Source organism: Asparagus officinalis, chromosome 6, assembly GCF_001876935.1.
Source record: "Asparagus officinalis chromosome 6, Aspof.V1, whole genome shotgun sequence".
Classification (NCBI taxonomy): Eukaryota; Viridiplantae; Streptophyta; class Magnoliopsida; order Asparagales; family Asparagaceae; genus Asparagus; species Asparagus officinalis.
In genome coordinates this window covers 28,817,131-28,828,442 of record NC_033799.1, presented here as the reverse complement: position 1 = coordinate 28,828,442, position 11,312 = coordinate 28,817,131, and the positions used below count along the sequence as shown (strand labels likewise).

The window sequence follows — 11,312 nt, the reverse complement described above, 5'->3', positions numbered from 1 at the left end:
GGGATGTCAAATGGGTGATTTTGGTTGGGTCTTGGTTGGGTCATAAATGGGTGGGCACATTTATGATCACTTAACCATTTATGACCCATTTAGCATTTGCTAAATGGGTCACTTCTCAACCACCAATTTACTAAATGTGTGGTTCATGGGTGACCCAATAACCCATTTAGTTATGATTATGATGCTTCTATATATATGTAAGTTTCAGGGGTCTACTTGTAAACTTTTAGGGGTTTTTGGCAAACTTTCAAGGGGTTTTCTGTAAACTTTCAGGGGGTTTTCTACAAACTTTCAAGGGGTTTTCTGTAAACTTCCAGGGGGGTTTTTGCAAACTTTCAGGGGTTTTCTGTGAACTTTCTGGGTGGTTTTTGTAAACTTTCAGGGGGTTTCCTGTAAACTTTTAGGGGGGGTTTTGCAAACTTTCAGGGGGTTTTCTGTAAACTTTCAGGGGGTTTTCTGCAAACTTTCAGGAGGTTTTCTGTAAACTTTTAGGGATTTTTCTGCAAACTTTCAGGGGGGTTTTCTACAAACTTTTAGGGGTTTTATGTAAATTTTTAGGGGGTTTTCTGCAAACTTTTAGGGGGTTTTCTGTAAACTTTCAGGGCTTTTTCTGCAAATTTTTAGGGGATTTTCTACAAACTTTTTGGGGTTTTATGTAAACTTTCAGGGGGTTTTCTATAAACTTTCAGGGGGTTTTCTGTAAACTTTTAGGGGGTTTTTTGCAAACTTTTAGGGGGTTTTCTACAAACTTTCAGGGGGTTTTCTGTAAACATTTCTTTCTCAATTGAATCGACTACTTGAAAAAATTAGGACAGGATTGTGAGCAAAAGAAGCAAATGATGACGGGGCTGAGCAAAAGAAGAGATGGACTCGTAACAAGTCTAGTCTACTGCCTGCTCGGTTATTTAAAAAAGCCCTTACTTTGGTCTTGTGTCAAAATTTTCAGAATACCGGAGTACCCTCAACATTTAATTCAGTTCTTCTTCATCTTAGGATCAAATTAGGATAGAGCAAAGAAATGACAAAAATATCTTCAGAAAACCCCACCTTACACGGTTTACAAAACCACACTACCTATCAGCTCTATTTGATAAAAACATCCTAACTAAATTTGGCTCTAAAAACTCACACACCACACATTCCATAAAAAAATCCTAACTAAATCTTTTTGCCGTCGAAATTTGTCAACAAAATGTGGTAAAAATATCACGTCCCACTCCGAGGATCTTAAAAATCATGCACCTCCTTAGCCTTGCATGAACTGCTTTGAGAGAAATTGTGTTTTTCTTTCCTTTGTTCAAAATCCATGAGCTATGAGTGTAATTGTTCATTTCTTCATATTTGTTGTTGGTTAAAGTCTATTATTTTTTCCATGTTTGTTCTTAATTTTTTTATAAATTACACTTGGCCGCACATGCATATATCTCCTGCCGACGAAGAATTGTGAGCGCCTACTTTTTATATTTATATATCCTTAAGGGTGTTTTTTGTAATTTTTAAAAGTTTGAGGGTGTTACTTGCAAATTTGATATTTATAGGGGACTACCAAAATTTTTTAGATTTCATGTGTCATTTGCAAGTTTAGAAAATTCTAAGATTGTTTTGTAGTTTTGAACTCTTGAGGGTGTTTTTTACAATTTTTAAACTTTGAGGGTATTTTTTGTAAATTATAAATTTATAGGGGGCTGCTAGTAATTTTTGGATTTCATGTGTCATTTGTAGGTTTTGAAATTTCAGGATGGTTTTGTAATTCTAAACTATGGAGGGTGTTTTTCTAAAAATTTAAAACTTTGAGGGTGTTAATTGCAAATTTTAAATTTATAGGGGACTATTGAAATTTTTTAGATTTCATATGTCATTTGCAAGTTTATTAAACTCTAAAATTGTTTGGTAATTTTAAAGTCTTGAGGGTGGTTTTCTCATTTTCTATAACTTTTAAGGGTATTTTTTGCAAATTATAAAATTTCAATGGGCTATTGGTAATTTTTGAATTTCATGTGTCATCTGTGAGGTTAGAAAATATTGATAGTTTTTTTATAATTTTTAACTCTTGAGGGTGTTTTTATAATATTTTAACCTTTGAGGGTGTTTTTTGCAAATCTCAAAATTTTAAGGGGTTGTTAGTCATTTTAAGTGTTTTCTATAATTTTTAACTTTTAAAAATAAGTTTTATAATTGTTGAAGTGTTGAGGGTGTTTTTAAAACAATATCCATCTAAACGGGTAAATGGGTGGGTAATAACCCGCCCATTAATGACCAATTTATCTTTAATAGAAACTATACCCACCCATTTATGGTCCATTTAACTAAATGGGTGTGTTTGGATGGTTCATTTAACGGGCGTGCATGGATGGGCAATTGGTTTTGGGTCCATTTTGCCATCCCTAGTCCATGTCTACAGATCAGCTGACATTTTTCATAAATTTTACGAACGGTGGCCCTAATTTCTGAGGTAGTTTAAACCAGATAATAGTGGATTCCGGTTTGGTCTCAAATGGATCAAACTTTGCGTGCCATCCTTGCAATACCAGGTTTAAAAAAAAAAAAAAAGGACGTGGCCTAAAATTTAGTAAAAGGGTCCGAATTCTAGATTTATATCCGCGGACCACAAAATGCTAAGATTCACATGATCCCTCTTGTCCTCATTTTAAATCCTTTCATTTCCCCACAAACAAACAAGCTATTAACTCACTACATCGAAGTCATTAACTACAGCACACAGTATGTATATATATACACCGCTTGACCACCTTAAACAAATATTATTTCCTTCGCCCTGACAACCTTGGACTCTCCTAAATACTAAAATGTCTCCCTCCCTCTATCTCCTCCTCTCCCTCCTTCCTCTCCGGAGCCTATCTCTCCCTCCGCCGCTGCGTACTCCCCGCCGCTCCCTCCGGGCCCCACCGGGCTCCGATCCTCGGCTGCATCCCGCGCCTCGGCCCGCCCTCCACCGCACCTTCCACTCCCTCGCCGCCGTGCACGCCCCCTCATGCACCTCCGCATCGGCTCCGTCCCCACCATCGTGGTCTCCGACTCCTCCACTGCGCGAGCATTTCCTCAAATCCCACGACACACCTTCGCCAACGCCCCCCTTTGGAGGTCTTCCGCCTCCCTCTCCTACGCGCCACAGGCGGCGTTCGCCTTCGCCGACTACGGCGACTACTGGCGCCACATTCGCAAGCTCTGCGTCACCCACCTCCTCTCCGCGCCCAAGATCTTGGCCTTTCGGCCGGTACGTGCTGAAGAAGTCGCGCTTTTCGTAGGAACGCTGGCGTGCGCCGCCAAGTCTGGCTCCGGGGTGAGCGTTTCGTCGGCAGTGAAGGAGGTGATATGTGGTATCGTGACCCGGACGATTATGGGGAGGAAGTTTGAGGCCGGGACAGAGGAAGGGAGGAGGTTTATGGAGAATACCAAGGAGCTCATGAGTTTGTTCGGAGCGTTCAACGCTGCTGATTTCTTGCCGGCGCTTAGGGTTTTTGACGTGCAGGGGTTGAGGAAGAGGATGAGGAAGGTGCATGCGGAGTTTGATGAGATGCTGGAGAGGGTGATTGATGAGCATTTGAAGGAGGGGAAGAAGAGGGAAGGGGAGGTGAAGGATTTTGTGGATGTGATGTTGGAGTTGATGGAGAGTGGAGAGGAGGTTGATGGGGTGAGGATTGATCGGACTACCGTCAAGGCCATTGTTCTAGTAAGTATGAAATTAGTTAAAAGGAATTTGAATCGTGCCTGTCAGCCAAAAAAAAAAAAAAACTAAAGAGATCACTATTATTAATTAAAACAGAGATTATTTAACTATAATTTTTTTCCATACTTATCCATTAAACTATTTTTAGTATTTATTCTCTAATTCATTTTAAACACCATCAAATTAATAAATAAAAAGTAATAATTTATTATGTACTTAAACTAATAGTTTAACGGACAAATAGAGACCATTTTAGTAGTTTAGAGGCAAGACGGAATGAATGAACAATTGGGTAAGAAAGAGACGAATGCAATACATAGAGGATATATAGGGACTAAAATCGCTAAGGAGTAAAAGGGAGGAAGTTAATAGTTCAGTTAGCAATTAGGATTTGGAGCTTAATTAATTTTTGTATTCTAGGGCTTTTTTTTTCGATGTCTCTATCTTCAATTTTTTTATCTTAATATATATTGTCCAAAAAGATATTGGAGGTGTCTGGGAAAGCTTTTCTTTCTTTCTTTCTTTCTTTTTTTTCTCTTTCTATATTTTTCTTTTTGGGTTAAAATAGCTTTGAAGTTTGTTTATTCATGTATGTCTATTTTAAAATACGTTAGCTTGTAAGTCTCATTTTAAAAAGATGGTATACCCTAATTTTGAAAAAAAAAACTTGCTTATAAGATCACTTAAATAAGCTAGGATTGACCAACAAATTACTAGTCTAACCAAGTAATCGTTACACAACTTGTATCATAATAGCCAAAGAAACCATCAAAAGCTATCATAGATAAAAGAGTCTACAAATAAGCTCCTCCAAAATTCCAAATACCCTCAGTGGGGTTATTGGTTGGTGTAATTTTGGTGTAAGTGGGATAATTTTTTTAGGACTTTACTTTATGGTGTTATTCATTGGGATAATGAGATTAGTATTTCACTTCAAGGTGTTATTCATTGGGACAATGAGATTGAAACAATTACCCCCTCTTTTCACAAAATTAACTCACTTTTATAAAAAAAAATTTATCCCAACCTCCAAAAATTACTCATTCTTAACTTTGGGACAATCATGAGGAAAGTGAGATAATTTTGAAGAACTAATTTATTAAATATCTAATATATGTTAATTGTATTATGATATATAATATATCTTAATTATATTATATTATAAAAGTATATTATAATGTAAGATAATAAAATATTATATAATATTATCTAATATAACATTATTATATATCGTTATTACATATTGGTTAATAATATTTCATATATTACAATATTAGTATTATATTATTATAATATTACTTTATATTATTTAATATATATTTTATTAGTTAGAATAAAAATATTATTGTAGTATTTTTATAATATAAAATATTATATTATAATATAGTGTTTATATATTTAAAATATATTAATATATTATAATATAATTATTATATAATAATTACTACTTTTTATTATACTTTATTATATTAATTAATACTCTTAAATATATTGTTTGGTAGTTATAATATTAAATAATGTTGTATTACTGTAATAAAAATTATAATAATCTACTATATATTAAAGTATGGTAATATATGTAAAATTAATTAATATAATATATAATAATATTTTTTAATTAATAATATTGAAAACATAATTAATAGTATATTGTTATTATAAATATGTATATTTTTAATAAGGAAAAGCCATGACATCAATTATTGCTATTTAAATTATAGTAATTATCATAAAATAAAATAAATTATTATATTTTTAATAATAATATAATTTTTAAAATAATATTATATCGAATTAAACAAAATATTATAATATTTGATTAAATATTATATTATTGAAATATTATATTAAATATAATATTTGTATATTATATCAATTATTATATAATATATCATATTACTGTAATATATTATATTATATTAATTAATAATATTAAATATAGTTATAATTATTTAGTAATTAGAATATAATATAATATATTTTAGTATAAAGTAAAATAATGTATTACATTTGACGCAGTGCGAAAGTGATAGCCTCGGAATCCACCAAGGGCGTTCTCCGAATCCATAAAGAACAATTTTTGAATCCACAAAGAAAATATCGTAAAGAGAAATTTTATTGATCAAAAGTTATCCATCTAGGCAGGGCCGGCCCTGGGGTAAGCCCACCAAGCCCCGGGGCTGGGGCAACCCAGGGCCGGGGGGCAACCCATCCCGAACGCTCCTACACCCCTCAAACTGTATTTATATTTGATTTTTGAAGTAGACTATGTAAGAGGGTCTTTATGCAAAAAAATTTAGGGGTTGTATTTGTAAAAAAACTCTAGTAATGACCCTACTCAACTGGCCAACTCCCAATTTCCTCTGTCCTGCAGATCCCGCTCACAAAAAAAATAAGAAAAAATAAGAAAGATTGAAAACCCTCCTCTCCACCACCTCCAGTCCTCCTTCCCGAGCCGGCGAGCCTCCGACGACCCGTCTTCAAGCTTCACCCCATCAGACTCATCCTTCACCCCATCAGGTAAAATTTTTTAACTAAATAAATTTAGGGTTTTTTTGGACAGAAATTTAGCGTTTTTATGTTTAATGTTTTGCAATGAAATTAAGATTTTGATTTTGAATCTTGGTTGAATCTTGGTTGAATCTTAGTTGTTGAAGAATTAAATTAGGGGTAATCTTGGTTGAATCTTACTATCTTAGTTGAAGAATTAAATTAGGGGTTATGATGTTTTGGAATGAATTAGGGTTTGTTTTAATAATAATGATATTGCTAATTAGGCATTGATCCTATATGGGAATAACATATTCTATCTTCTGTTCTGAATTTCTTTCTATGAACATCCGCGGGCACAAGTGGATTTAGCATGTGATCCAATTTCATTCACCTCAAGACATGCATAGTTTTTAGAATAATATATATGTTGGAATTCCTTGTTTTGAAATTAATATGTGTTCAACCATTAAAAGTGATAATTTAAGTTTGACAGGAAGTCGGTAGACCAAGCAAATTGAGCAAAATCTAGATTAACTGTAGATTTTTTTGACACCTGGTTATTGTGTTTTTTTGGGTGGGGGGCTAGCAAGGGGATCATGAAAATAGGCAATTGGGAAGATAAGGGGTCTGTCCGTAAGTAACCCTTGAAAATTTTCAATTTTAAACATGTCAATTTTATGGGTGATGCTTTTCTTGAAGATAAGGGGTCTGTCCACAAGAAGCCAATGAACTTGCTAATGATGTTGGTATTGATCCGACATTTCCGATAAAAAGAGTGGTTCGTAGAAAGAAGCATTTTGATGAGGATGTGGAAGCGAATGTTGAAGGTAGTCAATCACCGGAGGATAATTTTAGAGTTTCCTATTTCCTCCACATTATTGATCAAGCTCTTACATCACTCAAAGATCGTTTTGAACAATCCGAGCTCTATGAAGAAATCTTTGGTTTTTTGTTTAATGCAAAGTTCATGAGTATTGGTGAAGAAAAATTAATGGAACATTGCATTAAATTACAAAGATACTTGGAACACAACCAACAATGTGATATACATGGGAAAGATTTATTCAATGACCTACGAGCTTTGCAAACAATGTTGCCGAAGGAAGTGACTAAATCAATAGACATCCTTGACTTCATAAGATCTTATTGGGATGATGGTGGCTTTCAATGTGCATGGGTTGCTTATCGGATTTTGTTAACTATCCCAGTTACGGTTGCCTCGGCAGAGAGAAGTTTTTCCAAGTTGAAATTAATAAAAAGTTATCTTCGCACTACCATGTCACAGGAACGATTGAATGGATTGGCAATGATATCAATTGAAAATGAATACTTAGAGAAACTTGAGTATGATGACTTAATTGAAGAATTCGCTTCAAAAAATTCAAGGAGAAGTATTTTTCTTTGATGGGAATTGTAGCACAAATGTAATCTCTTCTTATATGAATATTGATTTTGCATGAGAATATTATCAGTTTGAGCCCAATATAGAACGCTAACTTGTATTATATGTATTCATTTTTATCGTTATTATTCGTACCAAAATTTTAATATAAGGGGCAACCAAAATTGGATTGGGCTAGGGCAACCCAAAGCTCGGGGCCGGCCCTGCATCTAGGGCTTACAAGACTCTTCTTAAATAGAAAAGAAACAAGACTCCTACTATGACTCAAGTTTTACCAAAAATAGAAATAACAAAACTCTTCCTAAAAGACTTCTTAAGATTAGGGAAGTCAATCGATCAAATCTAAGATCAAACCGAATTTGTTTCCTAATCAAAACAGACTCTTAAAATATTACTAAAAATAGTAAAAAACTGACAAAAACACTGATATCTCTCAAACCGGAGGGAATTTGGCAAAACGGATGGAGGCTAACCTAACTTTGATAGGTTTGGTCGGCCCCGTCTCGAAAAAATACATGATTTTTATATATAATTCGTCCAATTCCGACTTATGGTTTGAATGTTATGACTCGTTCTTCACAGCAAGCTATTTTCCTCGACCGGGACCGCGTTTGGGCTTGCCATTGTCCCGCTTAAAAAAATGTAGCCTGTGTTCTACATCAATATTATAATATCATACCAAATAATATACTAAACCAATTAGGTAAATTAATTTAGATTTAATTGATAGATAAATATTGTACTTTACTAAGGTGCCACATCATCAATTATTTCACATGAATTGTCAAATCAAAGCTTGTCTCTCATTATCCTAAATTGTTTCACTTTACACCACTCAAAATATTCCAAAGGTATTAAATTGTTTTATTGGAACAATTATCCCACTTCGCCCCAATTTGCTCCAACTATTTTGTAAGTGGACAAACATCTTCATTATTATATTTTTAAAATATTATGCATGTATGTATCCATAGCCGATTTTAGTAAGTATAAATATGAATTTTCTTTATCAAGACAAATCAATATTTATATTTATATTCATGCTTTGTGAATGGATATGAATATATACAATAAGTATCATATCCCATTGGTGAATGGATATGAATACTATAAGTATCATATCCCTAAGAATCATTACTGGTGATGTGGTTGATCACACACCAAAGGCCCCTCATGCAGATCAGTCCCCGCTTACTATACCAACCTCCAAAGTTGCTTTTCTAGATCCAGTTCTGTCTCTACTTAGAAGAGGTATTACTTTACGGCATTCATTCGCACCAATGCGTGAAGTTTGTCTACCGAATATATGAAATGGAGTTAAATCTCAGATTAGAAAAACTATTAAATACATATATTATTAAATATGTCTGCACCTATAGTTTAATTATGGGTGAATGTTTAAAATCAACTTTGATTTGAACAGACTTGCGTAGTGCATCTCCATTCATAGGCCCCTACAAACTCCATGATAAGTACATAATATGCGTGAAGTTCGTCCAAATTATATAACGTACCAAGTTAATTTCCATTGCTTCGTAAATATATCAACCCTCTTAGTGATTTTGTTTCATTTAAGGACATGCTCGAGGCTTCAATGGACACACTGCGCACTCCAATCGAATGGGCCCTTTCGGAGCTCATCAAGCATCCACGGATCATGAAGAAGGCCCAACAAGAGCTAGAAGCAGTCGTGGGCCTCCACCGGAAAGTTGAAGAGCCCGACTTACCGAAACTCGAGTACTTGAGCATGATCGTGAAGGAAACCCTCAGGCTCCACCCTCTCAATGCATTCATCTTCCACCACGGTAAACAAGAATGCGTCGTCAACGGGTATCTCATACCGAAGCGCTCCAACGTGATGATCAGCCTGTGGTCGATAGGCAGAGACCCTAAAGTGTGGGATAACGCAGAGGAGTTCATACCAGAAAGGTTCGTCAGTAGTGACATCGACTACAGGGACAACGGTCTCCGACTGCTTTCGTTTGGATCGGGTCGAAGAATGTGTGCCGGTATGCAACTTGCTTTGGTTGTGTACCCGTTGATCTTAGCTCAGATGATCCACTGTTTTGACTGGGATCTTCCTAAAGGCGGGTCGGATTTGGATATGAAAGAAGTTTACGGATTCACTATGCCGCGGGCCGAACCGTTATGGGCGATTCCGAGGAAACGGCTCGATGTAACTGAAAAGGCTCATGAAGTCGTAGGAGTTGTACTATGCCAATGGGGTCGGAGCACTGGACCGGCCCAAATTGTTTTAATTTGTAATAAGGCAGGAACCGCAGTGATCGTATAGTTAGTGGTTTATTAATGGTGGTGAGTTTCTTTCGTTATCTTCTTAAGTAGTAGTTAATGATGATGTTTGGTAATAAATAAAATGTGTATGCTTATTGAAATTATTTTTGCTTTTAAATGAGTTTTTTAGAAACAACATGTTTTTAAAAGCAACTTCTTTTAATTATAATTTGTACGTCATATATATCATTTATATTTTGCCCTTATTTTCTGCTATCAATAAACATGAAGCTAAAATTATGTCTATTGTTGTCATTTTCTCTTATAATCACCTTTAAGAGCATTTTTACCACACATCTTAACTGATTTTGAGAGCAACTTTTGATATATGGTTAGCAAACAGTTTATATAAATAACTTATTATAAGCTTTTGCAATACCAAATTAACTCGCCCTAAGAAAGTGTTTGGCAATGTCATGCTCAAATGTTGATTTATTATATGATACTTTTTCCAACAGCTAATTTGTTGATATGGATAGCGACTTCTTCTTCTTCTATTATATCAACGACCAATCGGGCGATGTATCCAAGCGTAATCGTTAGACCGCAACATCGAAGCTAAGTGAGATGCGACGAAGCAGATTAACGAGGCTACGAGGCTAACGAACCGCACGCGAACAACGGAATACATCCACTCGCGTGCGGAATCAAGTTAACGGTTCGGTGAGTCAACGAGTCATCCAACTGTGGGACGGATTCGAACTCAAACACCGAAGCGGATTTACTGCCAAATCAGGATCCATGGGGTGGCCGAGCCACCCCATGGGGTGGCCGAGCCACCCCATGGGGTGGCCGAGCCACCCCATGGGGTGGCCGAGCCACCCCATGGGGTGGCCGAGCCACCCCATGGGGTGGCCGAGCCACCCCATGGTGGCTCGGTGGCCGAGCCACCCCATGGTGGCCGGCCAACTGTGCCAGGGCATAGTGAAGAGTGCCTATAAATAGAGAGGCATGGTTCATTTGTAGAGGGTTGGAATTTTGGAGCCGAAACTCTGCCGGATTGAGATTTGGACTTGAACTTTCGGAGCTTTGAAGACTCAACTTCCAGATCTGGTTCTTGACGATCATCTACGCCAAATAAGGCAGGAGTTCGAGAGAGATCAGATCTGAGATCTACACGGTTTCCCTCCGAATCAAAGCTTAGCCTTTGATCCCGAGAAGAGTCTCGATTTCGCTTAGTCGATTTCGATAACTACGGGCTATTATTTCCTTGATGAAATAATCCCCTCGGCTGTTATTTCCTTCGTGAGATAACACCCGCTATACCGTGTAGATCCGACCGGATCAAGATCGCGTGGTGGTCCACGGATTAACCCCGGCGCAGGTGAAGAACCCACAAAAGCGAGAGACCGCAAAACAGGATCTCGCGATTCGTTCGACAAATAAGGAAAGTTGTAATTTTCTTTTCTTTTGATTTTGTTGTAACCGGATCTTATA

General features: G+C 36.1%; 2 protein-coding genes across 2 annotated transcripts; both read left to right on the top strand.

Annotated features, from left to right (window-relative positions):
• LOC109845979 (cytochrome P450 71A1-like) lies at window positions 2,993-7,644 on the top strand. The gene is made up of 2 exons (XM_020415205.1): window positions 2,993-3,691; window positions 7,087-7,644. The coding sequence occupies exons 1-2, from the start codon at window positions 2,993-2,995 to the stop codon at window positions 7,150-7,152; spliced, it is 765 nt and encodes a 254-aa protein (XP_020270794.1). The 3' UTR covers window positions 7,153-7,644.
• On the top strand, window positions 6,064-9,979 carry LOC109845069 (cytochrome P450 CYP736A12-like). Its single transcript, XM_020414256.1, has 2 exons — window positions 6,064-6,208; window positions 9,160-9,979. The coding sequence occupies exon 2, from the start codon at window positions 9,163-9,165 to the stop codon at window positions 9,874-9,876; it is 714 nt and encodes a 237-aa protein (XP_020269845.1). The 5' UTR covers window positions 6,064-6,208; window positions 9,160-9,162; the 3' UTR covers window positions 9,877-9,979.